The following is a 17855-nucleotide window of genomic DNA, read 5'->3' as shown; positions in this document are numbered from 1 at the left end:
AAAAAGAAATTGGGGAGTAAATGGGTGCAACTGAACAATTTTAAAAGAAAAAAGATTATGCCATTTTGAGTAGTCCTGATCATAATTGCTTGAAAACGTTAGAGTTGCAGTAGTTTTTTAAACCAGATACCTAGATTGTAATCTGAAGAGAGAATGCTGGTACACGTATTTTTGCAAGGGAACACACCTATATTTTCTTTAACTTTGTTGTTAAGTGTTTTGATTGCAGAAGATGATGTTCTAAGTACCTGCAGAAAATGCATAAAATGGGTTGTGATAGGAACAGAAAATGCTGTTTTCAGAAATGAAGGCATTTAGCCATGGCGTTTTATACAGTTGAAGGTAGCTTGTTAACAGCTGATCGTTGTCCTCATTGTGTTTGTCTCGGTTCATCTGTATAACAACTCATTCATCGTATTGTGGATGCCAAGCAAATTGTGTTAATTAACAGGTTGTTTTTGTGGGTTCAGGTTGGCTGTTCAATGATGTAGCTGTCTAAGATCATTGTTTAGTTATTTGTTTGTCCAAAGAGTGATTTACTGTGGAATTTTAGGGATTGTAGGTAATTGTATTTATCCAGTTTTGACTGGAGTGTGGTTGTACTTGTAGTTATTTGCCTTGTGTTGGTTCCAGGGAAGCTGCCCGGGAATGTCGCAGAAAGAAGAAGGAGTATGTCAAATGTCTTGAAAATCGTGTGGCTGTGCTTGAAAACCAAAACAAGACTCTCATTGAGGAACTCAAGGCCCTCAAAGATCTTTATTGCCATAAAGCAGAATAACTGTCTTTGTTTTGGACCTTGTTTGTATGAACTTTAATCAAGGCATGAGAGGAAGCAATTCTACGTATTGCCATGTGAACTTGAGGAAGGGACACTTGTGACCCTTGTGAACACAGTTTTTGCCTACTGCTTTCAGACATAATGGGGGAGATGTTCCAGAAATTGGAATTCTTTCATAGTCTCCATATTCTGCTGAGCTTTCTTCATTTTGCATTTTCCTATAGCATGCAAATAGCCTTTTTGTTTGCACCTTTTACTTCTGCTTTTTGCAGGGAAGCTGCTAAAGAATGTCGACGTCGGAAGAAAGAATACATAAAATGTCTGGAGAGTCGTGTTGCAGTGCTAGAAGTTCAGAACAAGAAACTTATTGAAGAGCTTGAAACCCTAAAAGACATTTGCTCTTCCAAAACAGATTAGTATTTATTATACTGTGAACTGACTAAAACGTGTCCAGTTGCTTTTTAAGGCAATACATAGCCAACAAGAATTATGGCTTTTTCTGTGTCATTTATCTTATACTCCAACTTCTAACATTCCTAAAATGCTTTTCCAGCATTTTGTCAATTCTTAGCTGTACCTTCAGATTTTTTCCCCCTCAGGAGTCAAAGGATAAAATGTGTGGAACATGGTTAAAAGCAACATTTTTCAAGGCTGTTCCAGTGTCATTTAATTGCATTTATTGCTACTTCTGTGTTACTGCTAGCATCCTACACATACCAAATATTTTACAGGTATTTTAAAGCAAACCTTAAAGATAAAGCATCCAGTAATACATCAAAATTGAACTACTCAAAATATCTCAGGAAAGAGTTTATATAAAGAATGTTATAATTACATGTATGTATCAGAATACTAGTCTATAAATGAATTTATGGCATATTTTTATATTAGTTGCTTTGTGAAGAAAGTATTGTATTGCTGTCACTGAGTGCCATGGTTGAAGATAGTTTTTAATAGAACCATGTTGTTTAACCTTTGTAGTGTTTGGTGTTCATTTACATATGTGGCACTTGTTTAAAACACATATTTTGAAAAATGCCTAGAAGACTTAGCATAAATTTTATATTATGTAGGCAAATTCCTCCTTGCTGTTATCATACAAATTCTAAACGCTCTGAAGAAGTTTAAATGTTTGCTAGGGCTTTCTGTCATTTATACATTTAGTGTTTTACAAAATGTCTTATTGATTAGAGGATTTTATATCACACTTGGTTTTCATCCTAAATATTTTTGATGCATATTCTGAACAGGTCAACAGGGGAGCCTAAGACGTGTGATCTCTTTCAGCTTTTCGATAAAGTGCCGAAAAGCACTAAAACTTTTGCTAAAGGAAGACTCTAACTAACATTAGCTCTCTGCTGATATATATTTAACAATAGTCTTTACCTGAGAGCCGACGGTATTTAAAAATAACAAATCCTGCCTGAACTAGATTCAGTTTTTGGTAACCTCCACATATGCCAGCTTTCCATTGTGCTTTCTGGGGAAAACAATGCTTATATCAAATTTCTGCATGTTAACATCTATGTCTACTTTATAAAATAGAGAGTAATTTGGGAGTGAGCTGATTGGCTGGTGGTAGATCCATGCTATGAGGATCCATCTTAGATGTAATATCATTGTAAGTGGTCAGGCAGTTGTCTATAATGCAGGGAAGAAAAACTTAATTACTATTTAATTTGCTTTATTAGAGACAGAGTGATCCTGTTCCTCTTTGAACTCATGCTGCCTGATTAAACTCTAGGTTACTTCACTGGTGCCAGAATGTCTCCCAAGCGCAGAAAGTAGGAAGACCTGATGGCTTCTTACTCTGTTACTGATTTTTTTGCTCAACTCTGGGCAAGTTACTTTAGGACAGATTTTCAAAAGTGTTTGAAATCCATGGGAATTAGCTTGCTTTGATACATGCTTTTGAAAATTCCTTCTTTAGGTGCTTGAGTATCTATGAAAATTTGTTCCTTAAATTTTCAAAATTTCTTAAGTGATATAAGAGCCAAACTTCCAACTGAGGGATGCCATGACAGATACTTCAATTTGATGACCTACGATATCACCCTTATGTGGTTAGTAAGTAGTGCCCAAGGCCATGTGTAGACAAAATGAGGGGCGTGTGTGCATGATACTTTAAAGTGGGCTAAATGCTTTTGCACTGCTTTAATGGTGTCGGTGTTTGCACACCTCACGGTATATTGCAAATTAATTTCAGCTACTGTAGGAAATTCAGCAGTGTAATGCACCTTAAATGACTTGGGGCGCAGCAAACTCCTTTGAGGAGTTTTAGTTTGCTGCCCCTACAGCCGTGTAGTGAAGCACTGGACTCCATGCAGCTCTGTGGCTCTGCAGGAAACCCTGCAGGCAGCCTGCCAGCAACCCTGGGAAAACAGGTTCCATCTAAGAAAAGAAATGAGCCTGATTTGCTTCCCACCCCTAAAGCCTACCTGCATGAACTGTGCAGGGGCCTGGTGCTTCCCACCGTAGCTGCTGTGCCTCCCGGGACTGCCTGAGCTGGGTGCCTGCAGGCAGTTGCTGCCTGGGGTGGGGGCGGCCACTGCTGTGGAGGGAAGCACTAGGCCCCCTGCCCCTGCAGTCCAGGGACCACTCTGCTTGTTGGCAGCTCGCCCTCCCCTCCCCGCCACCGGAGAGGCAGGTAAGTGCGAGGTGTGTGCATGACACAGAGGTTTAAAGGACTCTAAATTGAAACGATGGGTTTAAAAATCCACCACTTCAAATTAGGGCCCCTGTTTAATCTACACACGCCCATAAACTTTATCAAGGCCCTCTGCACCATGCATCAATTTACCTCTTATAAATGGTTCAAGTACCACTTTCCTCTATCTAGCAAGTTTGGAAACATGCTGGGGAGAAAAATTCATTTGGGGAGCTCTTAAACGTACTGAGTAAAAAGCTAGCAACAAACTGATCAGATTAGTCATTCATTTCAAATTTCATATAAAAATATGAAACTCATTTCAAATGGCCTTGGTGCAACTAGGCCAATTAGAATGGAACCTAGACAGGCCCTTCCTCCCCCCCATCTCCCTCCCCTCCTCTCTCCCAGGAGACAGCAAGAGTCTTTTATTTCAGAGCATGCTTTCTTTGGGTTTAGGAACTACCACTGAGTAACTATGAAGTCCCATTTTCTTCCTTCCACAGCATGTAGCGGAAAACAAATTAGGAATTGGATAAGCAAAGCTGACACCTCAAAGTAGTTGAGAGGTGTATACCTAGTATTAACATTTTTTATCTTCCTAAGTGCTTTTTCTTAATTTAATTCTGTGTTCTAGTGGAACCACGATCCCAAGATTACTTTTGGCCCCAAATTCATGTCATTATAAAATGGATCTAGCTCAGAAGGATCACACTCAGCCATAAGTCTTAGTTTTCATATGAACAAGTCTCCACAGTTGCAAAGGAAGAACCAAAGTAGTAGGATATCCCTAGAGGATGACTCGACTGTAATTTCCGTTCTCTGTGGCAGTATAATTTACTCAGCTTACAATGTAGCTGTGGTTACCAAGGTCCTATACAATTACAAGGGTTGTAAACAAAGAGAAGACCAACACAGGGCCAAAAAAAAACTCCTCAATAACATTGCAAAATAAATGCGAGTAGTAGGGGCACACCGGTCACTAAAACATCTCATCTCAGCTGTTGTTGGAAACTGAATCAGACGGACTCCTTGTTTGTTTCAAGCCTGTATATGAACACTCCTTCCAAAGTTTAAGGTTCCAAAAGACTTTTTAATGTCCTATAATTAATTAATTCATTCTTCCAGGAGCAAAAATATACTTAAAGGTAAACAACAGGAATTAAATCCAAAAAATACTGTGTTAGGTGCCTGTCCTTCTGAAAAGAATTGTCATTTGGAGATTATTTATCTTTAGCAGGGAAAGGTATCATTTTGATAACTTCAGAAGACTCCAACTGGAAAAAGTAGTGGCTCATTAGAAAAGAAGAAGAAACTTGCTTTACATTGTTATTAAATCCAGTAACTTGTGTTTGATTTGGCATTGAATTGTTTAATTAAGAAAGGATGAGTCTTGTATTTTAAAGATGCAACTAGCCAGTTTGAGATGAGTATCTCTCAAACTGGTTAAGTTAGAAGAATGAGCCTATGAAGAAATAAGACTCACAGTGGGAACTGGGACAGAACTATGAAGATTCTACACCTACAGACAGAAGGAATCCCTGTTATAAAGCTGACATAAAAGAAAGAAACTGTTAACTGAGTATTTGAAACAACAACTCAGATCGTGGATTGATTTGGGACACATATAATGAACATTTCAGAAGATACTTTCTGTGATTACTTTTATCTAAATTCATTTGTAGAGGATATCACAATGGAAAAAAAACCACAAAGTAAAATTGAGGCGTTACAGGGGACAAAGCAGTAATGAAAGAAGAGTCCTATTTCCTGCTGCCCTTTAAACAATGCCATGTCCCTGGTACTCTTTAATGGCTAATGCTGCTTACTGCATGCCCCTGCATTGAAACTTCTATAATTAAGTGGGAAAAGAGCTAACGAGAGGGATACTGTTCCAGCACACTGTAATTCCAGTGCATCAGAGCAGACTTGATTTAATCATGTCTCATGTATTGGTGTCCGTGCGCTTCAAAATGGTGCCTCTGCTGCCATTTTGAAGCACAGGGACACTGATATGTATACAGGACGCTCTGGACACTTTAATTAGAGCAGCTCTTGTAGTCGTTCTAATTAAAGTGCCTGCCCCTTTCCCCATTCCCAGAGTACATGTATAAACACCCAAAGTATTTTTGTTTTGATACGTGCTGAGGCTTTTCTTGCCCTTTAATGGCTTTATTGGTAGAGTCTGATATGGTTAACATATCATGTAGATGGAATTGGGGCTTAAAGCTGTCACTGCTTAAAAGTTGTCTTATGCAACCATGCTGTTTTGTCGTGGTTTCAATCTTGTACCTTCCACTGTGATCTTAAGTGTGAGGCTTTTAGTGACCCTGCTTGTATGATACCTCAAATGTAGTTGTGCTGAAAGCAAACTCTACTAGCATATCCGTAACACCTAGGAGAGACAGGAAGACAGACCCCTTTCCTCTTGAACTCAATGTATGACTGCTTAAATTGCTTATTGAGCACTGATATCACCTTACAAAATAATTAAAGGCTAAAGATTGTTTTTTTTTAAATCAAGGCACAAGGCTATGCACGCTTAAGATGCATGATGGGTTTTATTGTAATATATTAGTTTTAAATATGTTCATATTGTACTAATGTTGCATGCTTCAGTTTCCCTGCCTGATTTGTACAGAAGAAAAGAGGTGAGGGAAGCCAGAGTTGTCTGAGCTAGGTGACAAAAGGCATATCTGTGAAGGAGGGTCTTATTGCAGGTGACCCCCAGAGGTGTCCAAGGATGCTGAGAGAGGTAAGCATCGCAGTGGAGATAGCAGGCTGAAAGAAGCAGGAAGTCTCCTGGGAGCCAGAGAATCTGAAGCGAATCAGAAGCAAGGGAACTGCCAGGCTACTTTGGAGCACTTGGGCTGTGTGGACTGGAGAGAGAACAGCTGAGCTAACTTTGAGGGTGCTCAAGGCTGGACTGAGGACAGAGGAACTGCATAATCTTTTAGAACAGGCTTTTTTGTCTTTTTTAGTTTTGCTTTCTTGGGGTGAGCCTGGGGGCTTTGTCCCCAACTAAGTGCTTACTGAAGAGAGACTGTCTGCATTGCTGCTTTGCAATTGGAGTATACGTTTGAGCAGGTAAAGTCCCTCTCAGGGACAGAATTGGAAGGTAGCTTTTTTGAGGCAGGGCCATGTATAGCAAGGGAGGGTCAGGCTGAAGGGCTGGAATCTCGAGTTGGAAGAAGCCAGGGCTTTTCTAGGTGGGGTTACAGAACAAAATCGAGTGATTCTGATCAACATTTTTGTAGTGACACCCTGTGGAGATATATGTTAACTACATCATTTGCTTCTGATTTAAAGAAGAGTTAAGCCATGTCAATAGAAGGAGTAAGGAATTTTCTGTGGAAGATCTTACTTTTTAGCATTGACCATTATAATAAAAGACATTCTGTTACTGAAGAAGCACAAACTCATGTGGCCTGTTTGCCAGCATTAAAGACTTACTTAATAATAAAACAGTTGTATAATATTACCCTTACTAGTTACCATTATTTTTTACAGTAGTTAAAACCATCATACCTGTAAAAACAAACAAACAAAAAAACCCTACAGATTCTTTTTTGACAGACCTAGAATGAAGGAGCCAGACTGGTCCTGAATCTTGACCATCTACAGACCAGTAAATATAAATTATTCAGGCCGATAAACCTAATGGTTCCTAGAGCTTATTAATTACGTATGGACTTCAAAATGAACATAGAGGGAAATACTCTAGTAGTAATGAGGTTACGTGGCAAATCAGTTTTGAGGTTAGAGAGGAAGGGAGAAGAAAAGATGGAGAAAAATGAGTTGGAAAGAAGGAAATGGAAGAGAAAAAATAGAACTGTCTCAAGAATGGACTTGTTTTTGCTTGTTTTCAGACCAAGTTCATTCACCTTTGCTCTATAAAACCAGTAAATTTAGATAGGACACTAGAGTCAGAAGTGTGCAGATTAACCCTTGCACTCATCCAAGATCCAGTCATTGCATCAGTCCATTTCTACCATTTCTAGCACAACAAAGGCCTCAGTGTAACTTAATAATAATGGATAACACATATTGAACTCAGCCGTATTCTCTCAAATGTGAATTCAACAGTTTGAAGGGGAAAATGGCATTTATATAATCCTATATGAATAGTCTAACTACAGGAACTTGAGAAAGGTCCAGAAAATAATATTACAGAGCAGTGGTACCCAAGCTTTCAGTCTCGTGGGCCAGATGAGTGGTGTGGAGTCAGTCCATTGGCTGGATTCCATGTGGGGTTGGTGTGTGGGATCGGTCTGCAGGTGTGATCCCACATACTGCCCTGATCTTGCATACCCGATATGGCTGTCTCCTGGCTCAGTCCTGTGTGCTCAGACTAGCCATGTGCTGGCCTGACTCACTATATCCAGATCTGACTGTGTGCTAGCTCAACTCCGCATGCCTGGATCTATCCCCATCCCCATCTGACCACATGCTAGCCCAACTGCACATGCCAGGGAAGGGCCACATTATCCAGCCTGAATGGCTCTCCAAAGGTCCAGAAATTTGGCAGGAAGGGAGCAGAAAGTAATGAGGTTGAGTACCACTGTTATAGAGGGTCTTTGCTTTTTCATTAGAGTTAATTAGCCCAGTCCATGAAATGTCATTTAAAGTTCTTGTACGGTAAATGAATTATTTTGTGTTGTACCATGCTGCCTAATAATGAGACTGCTTTGTAAGTGGTGCAGGTCTCCATAGCATTAGGATTGCTGTTTGTTCAAACCTGAATAACTGACTCCAAGTAGACATCATCTTATGAATATGTAAATGTAAAGCATCTTGTATACATTTACAGGTTCAGATTTCAGATTTTTAGATTGCTACCAATCTAAAAATGTTCTTTAGTGGCTATACTAAATCCTCTCCACACTGTTATCACTGACTTGGTTTTGAGCGGTGTATACTTGTCTTGCTGGCAATAATTGTAGATGTTCTTAAATTAATTAATGTGTGGTTTACCTTTATTTCAGTCAACAGTCCCTGGGATGCTGCCTCTCACGTTACTATGCTTTTCTACCTTCCTTCCAACAAGTCATACTGCTGGCCAGGAACAGATGTGGAAACTACTGGGAAATAATTAAGTTCTGGTTTCCAAATCTGTTCCTAGCCAGTAATATGAATTGTTAGAAGGAAGGTAGAAAAGCACAGTAACATGAGAGGCAGCATCCCAGGGACTGTTGATCGGAAATTTGGTCAGTATTAAAACTGGCTCCTGCATCCTCCTCCCTCCCCTTGACTAAATGACTCCTGACACTGAAACAGTATTTAAGCAGTCTGTTCCAAACTCATTTGCTACTGCTGGTTTAACTTGAAGAGCTTCTGACTTGTCCTGCTACTGGAATAAGTCTCCCAACTTGATAGGCAAGCCTGGTCAATTTGTGCAGCCCGCTCTTCCAAGAAAAAGAAAAATGCTCTGTGAACCTTAAACCACTTCGTCTTCTCAGCTACTTATTCACATCCGGGATTCAGTTCATCTGCTTTAGAGCAGGCAGAACTCTTGAGGAAAAAAAGAACTGTTGCCATTTCTTTTGCTTTTTAGACTGGAGTAGGTTTGACTTCTGGAGATCCATAGTGGGTAATGTCTATATGGGAATGAAGTACATTGCTGTGCCTCTACATTTGTTCTAGCTACATCCCTTTACTTGTTCAAATCTGGTTTATTTCCATTTTCAATGATATACCATTACTTCTTATTTTGGAAAGAAATGTTTTAGCCTCCAGGAACTAAACTATAATGTGCAGGTTCAGTACATGAGGTCCCTGCTATAGCAGCAAATTGCTTCAGTAAGAGATGTCCAGATGACTGGTACAGGTAATCTACAATGTGATGTAGAGATGTTGAGATTAAAAGGTCCCTATCAACCTTCCAATCCCATGTGATCCTGGGCGTATGAGCAAGGCATTTTAGGAAAGGGATTATCTGTACAACCTTAGGGTAATGCATCATTTCATCCAGTGTCCAGTCTTCAGCTGTGGGCAATCACTGGTACTTCTGAGGGAAGATAAAATTCCCAGAAGAAAACAGAAAGTCACATCCAGAGTACTTCCAGCAAATTGTGCATTGGAAAAAATAATTCCTAACTTCTAGAGGCCACCAGCTGAAGCCTGCTATTTAATTATAGTCATTGTCTTAACGTGGAGCTGCACATATGAGCATGTGGATAATCATACAAGCAGTTCTGATCTTGACCATCACCCCTCAAGAGGAATCTTGATAGATTCCAAAGTGTGGCAGGATGCAACCTAGGGGTGCTGTGAACTCCCCTAGCGCCCCCTACCTACCGTGCCAAACCAGGTTCAATGCACCCTTGCTATCTCGCCCACCACGTCTTTGATGGCAATATCATTAAAGGGAGGCTGCCTTTCTACCCTCTTTGACACGGTGCCTTGAGATGTCCCAGTCCGTGCCCTGGCTTCAGTGACACGGTACACCCTAACCTCTGGGGCCTGTCTCCTGTGCTCCCCTGCCCGCACTGGGCTCCTCACAATCGAGGCTCAGGTGGCCATAACTGTGCCTGGCCTCCAGACCCTCTTTCCAGGTCTTGCGCCCCACTGGGGCTTCTCACCTGTGCCCACACTGGGGCTTTTTACACGCAATGCTGCCCACACTGGGGCCGGGGTTGATACACCCCCAAAACGCAGCACCCTCTCCGGCGCCAGGAACCCCCATGCTACTGGGGAGCTCCCATGAGGCCTCCTCCGGTCTTATACAACAACAAAACAGAAAACTCACACTCCTGGGTTCCAGTATAAATTCCAAGCCAAACTGGCTAAGCTTCCTTCATATCCCTACTAGGGTTTCCTCTACCCAGTGTCCTCATGCAGGAACCGCTCAGACCAGCAGGCTTCTCTGCCCTGCCTACTCCCAGCAGAGCTCCCTCTTCCTCAACTGCCAGAGGGGAACTGATCTCTGGCCTCAGCCTGGCTGTTTATATAGGCCAGGCCCTGCCCCCTTCCGGTCAGCTGAACAAACTGGTTGTCTCGGCAACCCCCACCTGTGCTGCCCCGGGGACTGGCAGCTGAGCCCACACTACTGTTTGTCAGTAGCAGGCACCTTAGTGCCCTGCTACACAAAGCCACAACAATTTGGCCCAGCCCTCTGCACATGCAGCGCACAAAACATTTTAGAAAGAGAACTGATCTGACTTCATAGAGGCGCCAAGTGTTAATGAATGTATGACATCCTCCTCCAATTTTTAATCACCCACACAGCTTGGAAACTGTCCTGTTTCAAGGTTGAATATGCCAAACTTCAGCTTCTACAAACTGGATCTCATTAAGGCTTTGTCAGCAAAACTAAAAAAAACCCTTCTTTCATCAGGTAAATTTTCCATGTTAATACTGAGACGTAGTGGCAAGTCACCTTCTTTTCCATAAAATAAACATGTTGAGCTCCTTAAGCCTGACATTATTAGGCATGTTTTCCAGATGCTGGATTTTTTGTGATCCTTTGAATGCTCTAGTATTTCCATACACTTCTTAGAGAGTGGATGTCAGAACTGGCCACCATACTAGTAGGATGCTTATCAGTCAGGGTATGGGGGCAAAATCACTGCCCTACTATACTCTGGTTTTTATGCAGCCAAGATTGGCATTAGCTCTTTAGCCACAGTGTTGCCCTGACAGCTCATGCTGAGGCAATTATCTACAACAGTGGTTTTGCACCTGTGGTCTGTGAACTCACGGGGGTCTGCAGACTGTCTAAGGTGTCCGCAAAAGATGATTATGATTAGGGATGCACTGATAGAGATCTTGGCGGCTGATAACTGATAGCCAGTATTTAAGGAGGCATCTTGACAAATACCAATCCGATATCCAATACAGCTGCAATCAGGTAAGTCCAATGTGGTGGAAGGGGAGGGGTGTGGGGGGTGCAGATCAGTGTTCCCCGTGATGAGGGAGGGGGGAGGGCACAGGGTGGAGGCTGCTTCCACCCTGGGAGTGGGGGTGTGACTCCAGATCTGCGTGGCACAGGGGAGGTGGTAGCTGTAGGGTGGAGCCGGAGTCGGCGCTGCATGGGGCTTTTCTTGCTAGGGGCTGAGCTCAGAGTGGGCTCCGGTGGCCCTGGGAGGAGGCTGCAGCCACCCCAAATTTCACTGCAGTGCTGCTCCCAGCCCTGCGCTGCCTTGTGGGGTCCAGGCCTGATTGGGATTTTTGATTATCAATCAAAAAAATGTGAATACCCACACTTGCAATTGTTTAAGTTAGCCCATTATCTACAACAGTGGTTTATTATCACCTGTGGTCTGTGGACCCATGGTGGTCTGCAGACTATGTGTAAGGTGTCCACAAAAGATGATTATCAGTCAAAAATATGTGAATACCCACACTTGCAATTCAAAGCGATCCACACCTCCATTTAATATTCCAAAGGGGTTCACAAATCAAAAAAAGGTTGAAAACCATTGATTTTCAGTGACCCCTGATTTTTCTTTAAATTGCTGCTTTTCTAGGTCGACTTCCCTATTCTGTAGAAGTGACATTCACTCTTGGTTCCCAGAGGTCTTTTTTTTTTTGCATTTGACTCTTAAAACGTACATTGTGAAATTATCCAAGAGCAGTGGTGCCTGCTCCTACCCTGGGGGGTCTTTAAGAGGAGGCTGGATGTACACCTTGCTGGAGTCATCTGACCCCAGTACTCTTTCCTGCCATGGCAGGAAGTCGGACTAGATGATCTACTCAGGTCCCTTCCGACCCTAGAAACTGAAACTATGAAATTTTGGCAGGTGAGATCACACTAACCTCTATGGAGCCATGCCAGCTCCCCCCTCTCCCTGCTGGTGCAGCCTAGCCTGGCTCCACAGACCCCTGCCAGCCTGAACCCCCCTCTGGGTCCCACTGGTGCTGGCCCTGGGACATTGGTCCCAAGATTGTGACCAGGGGGTGGGGCACCTGTCAAGGGGTGGGGCTACTGGGTAAGCAGCCCTTTGCCAAAAATAATTGCCTGCTCCAGGTCCTAGTTCTGCTCTTGCTCACCAAGCCTGTAGTGGCAAGCCGCAGCTGTGCGGGTGAGGGGCAGTCAGAGCAGGTTTTTTGCCTTAAGGTGTGACTGCTCCACTAAGCTGAACAACACTAACCCGGTTAACATTCATGTAGCTTTCAGCTTGACGTGTAACAAGGCCCTTAGTCTCATCTCACCAAAATCCTTATCCCAGTCTGCTGGGGATGGTGCACATGGACTCTAATCAGCAACAGAACTTGTGAGATCTTCAAGGATGTCCACTGAGGACAGAATCTTTATAGATTTTAGCTGCTAAAACTGAAGGATCCTTTTAACGTGCAAACAGAAATTTTCGAAGTTATAATTTGGATAAGTTTTCATGGGAAATGGCAATAGGCCATATCCCTGTCACAGTGCCCATCCCCTTAGATTTTAAGTGTTTGCTGCAAAATACTAGCGTGCTAGAGCACTTCAAAGGAAAGGGCTACAGTTCTGTAGCATGAGTGAAGTAACATGCTTTTTATTACTGCTAGTTTTGGAAATGGATACAATTATTCAAAAATATTCAGTTTGAGGCAGGCACTCAGGTGGTACCCAATTTCACCCAAATGGCTAAAGCTTTGGCAAATCTATGAGCAACTAAAAATGTGAAGTGTGCACTTTGGTAATAGATGCTGTATGTTATATGTTTGTATAAATAATAATTCTACATAAACATGATAATTCTGTATGGGTACATGGAGATACAAGTTTGGCACATTTAAAATATTATTTTTTCCTTACTGTTGGTATCGCGTATTATTAAAACAGGTACTTTCCTATTAAGGAAGAGGAAAAAGTTAACTTCACTCACTATACAAATATGTAAACCATTACTCTTAAATTTTGAATAAGATTTTAAAAAAATGAAAACAAGTTCAAGAGAAACTTAGTTTAGGATTAGAACTTTGGGTCAGACCCGTGTGTGTGTGTGAGTGTGAGTGAGAAAGAGAGAACTTCCCTTTGAGAGATCTTCATGTAGAAAATAAAATTGTGTTTGGCTGAACTATAATGATTGATGCTGTTGCACAGGGGAAGTCTAAGTATAGATCAAGGGAAACATATAAGCCAATTAGCATCCCTCATGGTTTGGCATAATGGTAAGTCTACAGACCACTTTTTAGAGATTACAGTTATCTAGGTTCTTGGATAGATGCCCAGGAAAATGAAATCTACTTATTGGAATGGCTGATATGAAAGTAAGCTTATTAAAATAAAACATTAACTTTGCATTTATTCAGAGAGATATTACAAGAACATCACTTGGGTTAAAAGTAAGTACTTGATGAAGGAATAAAGCTGTCAAATGAATAAAATCTCTAAGCACAATGGGGAGGTGTGTATTAGATCCGATTTAAAAACTTGATTCTGGATGAATTAATTTGCTTTGTAGATTTAGCAATAATGCTGTGCAAGATAAAAGCCATGCAAGTATACAGTGTTCTTATCTGGTGGAAGTGATGGTAATACCATACCAAATCAACAGGTTTTATACATTTGCTCACAACAACTGCAGTGGAACTACACATAGGTTCTAGACTGCAATGTCTTGAGTAAACTAGCAGAGGTTATACTAAGTGCTTTTCTGTTTGGAAGCTGCTGGTGTGTACAATAACAACAGCAACAACAGGGATCACAGGAATGGTACGTTACGTGATTATTGGAATAGCCATCATGGAAAATAATGACAAAATCTCTTAGATTAGCCACCTATTACTGCATACAGAGGTAAGTAAAGTTATGTTGCCGTAATATGGATTGACGTTTTAGCCAGTGCTAAAAATATAGGTCTGTTCCACAGTCCATTAAGGTTGAGTGTTATTTTTTATGAGGGTGCAGTAAAACAGGCAGATGGCACTGGGAAATAACATTTAAAATGTAATTACACCATTGTTTCATGTTCTTCAGCAATCAACCACCAGAGGGAGCCCAACTGACACAGGAACCTGAAATGCTGTTAGGACCTAAGAGCTCTGTTTGGGAAGTAATCGGACAGAGTCATAAATTGGCAAAGTCAGTTTACTGTTGGAGGTAATGATATCTAACGGCTGGAAGCAGAAATTGTGACTCAGGATTTTTGAAACTGGACCACAGAGAGGATTAGGTGCCACAATGTTGCATGTACACAGTTTAGGCACCTGGTATCCAGAGCAAACTTAAGAACAAAAGAAATGCCATAACTGGGTTGGACCAGTGGTCTACTTAGCCCAGTATCCTGTCTCTGACAGTGGCAGAGGTGGCAGAAGAGGAAAATCATATGACAGGGCATCCCCTATCATACCTACCCTGGGATTCACCATCATTGGTTTAAAGATGTTAAAAGATACATTCCTAACTGTTACGTTTCATAGCTATTATTATTATCATCTGTTAATTTGGCTTATCCCTAGAAGAAGCAACAGAGTGTAGATCACTTACGTCTAGGGGAGTGCATGCTCTAGAACACTGGTTCTCAACCCTATTTGTACCAGGACCCATTTTTAAACATGGGTGACCAGTCCCACCCCAGTGCCTCTCACTGCTGCCCCCAGGCTCCCTAATGTGTGGGGCAGGAAGTGGAGCTTCCTCCAGAGGCATGCAGGTGTGAGGTGGGGTGTGGGGTTTATGTGGGGGGTGAGGGAGGCTGTGAGTGGGCGCAGTGTTTGTGGGGTGTGATTGTGTGTGGGGGAGGGTGTGGTTATGGCATTTGTGGGGGAGGGTTTGAGGGTATGGTAGGGTGTGCATGGGAGCCCCCCGTGTGCATCCTCCTGATCTGGTCAGCACCCGTTCCCATCCTGCAACAGCCTGGAGCCTACCTATGTGTGCAGGCCCAACTCGACATACCCCGCACCTGCTCCAGACTTGCCCATTCAGGCAGAGCAGTGGCAGCAGCGGCAACTGCTGGGGAGAAAAGCAGCCCCTAGCCCTCGCCACTGCCTGGAGCCTGCGCCTGGACTTCCCTGTGGCTCTGCCACTGTCACTGTCACCTCTGGGCTGCCCAGCATGGGAGCGGTGACAGTGCAGGGCAGCTGCAGAGCAGCCTGGCACAGCGCAGGCTCTGGGCAGCTGAGCCAAGAACTGTCTGGTAGTAGCAAGGGAGAGGGGCTGTTTTCCCACCATGCTGAGCAACATTGGCAGCCGCTGCTGCTGCAGCAGCTTAGCAGGTGAGTTCGGAGCAGGTGCGGGGCATGCCGGGTTGGGGCTGCATGCACAGGTCCCTGCTGGTACTGGGGACAGCGTGGTGGCAGCCAGAAGGAGCTGCCACTGCCCGGGCTGCTTAGAAAGGTAGCCCAGCTGCAGAGCTGCTCCAGCCCCACTGCATGCCCAGGGGGCGGCAAGACGCACTGTGGCCAGGTGGGACCAAGGGACACACTGCAGTCTATCTAGACAAAGCCCCTGCAGGGGTCGGATCTGTCCTGTGGGCCATATTTTGCCTGCCCAATCCTAGATCATTCCTGGCTCAATGCTTGTCCCACCTCTTGAATACCTCTGATGGAGAGTCCACAGCTTCCCTCAGTAGTCTGTTCTATTGCCTCATTGCTCTAGCAGTGAAGTTTTTCCTGATATAAAGTTAAAACCTATTTAGTTGCAACTTCAAGCCATTGGTCTGCATTCTACTCCCTGCAGCAAGAAAGGAAAAGTGTTTTCCTTTTCTTGATGGCAGCCCATTGGGTATTTGAAGATGGCTATCATATCCCCTCTTACACACCTTATCTGCAAGCTGAACGTGGCTATATCCTTCAACTTCTCTTCCTAAGACTTACCTTCCAAGCCCTTAATCATTTTTATTGCTCTCCTCTGGACCCTCTCTAATTTCTCCATTTCCTTTTTAAAATGTGAAGCCTACTCCAGATAAAGCCTAACTAGTCCTGAGTAAATAGGCATTATCACATTAGGTCTTGAACCTAATGCTTCAATTGATGCAGTCCAAAACAGCATTTGCTGCTTCTGCAGCTGCATCATACAAGACTCATACTGCGTTTGTGATCCACTAAGACTTTTAGATCCTTTTCCATAGCACTGGTAGGAAGTGGGGAATTCAAAATGGTGTGCTGGCTGGTCAAACTTCCAGTCTTGGGTCTGTCCAAAATAATCAGTTTTGTTTACCTGGTTTCCAGACGAATTACTTTGCACAGCTCTCAGATAAAGTTAATAAATTAATTACCAGTGTAGTTCTAAAAACATTTGACACTATTTTTGTCATTCATTTGTAAGGCTTCGTTGTCAATGTTGCTAGTAGCATCAGTGTGATTACTGCTCTGTGCAAGAGGAAATTCTGTGTAGAAATCCTTTTGTTTTTCGGCATTTATTTTTAAGTGCATGTTTTCTCTCTTAGCTATTTTTGTTGTGTTCTGTATATTATTAGAGTACAGAACACTTGACTTACACAGGCAATGTCTTTACTCTTGATATCAAGTGGTGGTAATTGCTAAGGTATTTTTATACAGCATCTGGTTTTAGCAGTGTCACTTCTAATATTATAAAAGCCTTTGTCTGTCTGTCTGTCCATAACGCTTTATTCGTGCTCTGACTGGCTGACAAACAGCCAATCAGAGTGTGAAGAAGCATTTGGACAGGTGGCAGTGGGCCGCCATGATGGCAGGGACACAGGGGATGGAGTGGGGGGGAGGGCGGGGAGTGTGCCCGGACCCCAAGCAACAGGAGGGAAGTGGGGAATGGGCCCAGACAGGGTGGGGGGTACGGGGCTCCGTCCACCCCCTCCCATTTCCTCCCCTCCCTGTGTCATTCTTGATGGGCAGTTGGCTAGTATTATATAAGAATCAAATCCAAACTGAGAGGTCTCAGGTTCACCACTGAATGGTGACACTGTCTGCAGTAATGGATGCCTGATGCTGTCACACTAGCCATGTCCATTATGTTATAGGGCTGGTGTAGCAGGACTGAGGCTGCGATACCTCCTGGTGGCCAAGCACTTCCTGTCCCACTCTGGTTCTTTGGGGTACCCTCCCTTTTACCTCCTCCGGCATGCCTTCGTGTGACTAATGATGCTTAAGGAGGCTGCCCCATGTGAGCCTCAGTCCCTTGACTACCTGTTGTCTCAAGTGCCTGGCTGGCCCCCATCTCATTTCTCCAACTGAGTCATGACGACCTGGTCCTATCTCTGCCTTAGAGCACAATCCACCTTAGGGCAGTAATTGTGGCCTCTGTCCTCCCCTGTAGCCACACCTATGCCTTGCGGGTGTTATTTGGACAACATTCTGGACCTTCCTGTAGGGGCCTCAGCCCTCATGGCTTTAGCCCACTGTTATTGTAGCTGCTGGACTCCAGCCATTGCCCTCTTGTTCCAGCCTGGCCTTCTTGGCCTCAGCCCTCTCTGTATGACAGTCTCTGAGCTGCTGGGCTCTGTCTCTCAGTCTCTGGGGACTCTGAGGTCCCAGACCTAGGCAAGGCTGCTCTTCTTACCCCTCAGCCCCCAGGCCAGGCAGTTCAGATGC

At 43.3% G+C, this 17855-nt stretch overlaps 1 protein-coding gene across 1 annotated transcript in view; it reads left to right on the top strand.

The window, feature by feature from the left end:
- Nucleotides 1–17855, top strand: part of CREM (cAMP responsive element modulator) — a 54218-nt gene that overhangs the window by 32253 nt on the left and 4110 nt on the right. The window contains exons 7-8 of the mRNA XM_019528793.1: nucleotides 10504–10510; nucleotides 12188–12200. Coding sequence (XP_019384338.1) covers nucleotides 10504–10510; nucleotides 12188–12200 — 20 coding nt within the window. The remainder of the gene's footprint in view (nucleotides 1–10503; nucleotides 10511–12187; nucleotides 12201–17855) is intronic.

This window comes from Crocodylus porosus, unplaced genomic scaffold, assembly GCF_001723895.1.
Source record: "Crocodylus porosus isolate Cpor-Errol unplaced genomic scaffold, CroPor_comp1, whole genome shotgun sequence".
Lineage (NCBI taxonomy): Eukaryota > Metazoa > Chordata > Crocodylia > Crocodylidae > Crocodylus > Crocodylus porosus.
The sequence above is the reverse complement of the archived record's forward strand: the minus strand, read 5'-3'. Positions and strand labels throughout refer to the sequence as shown.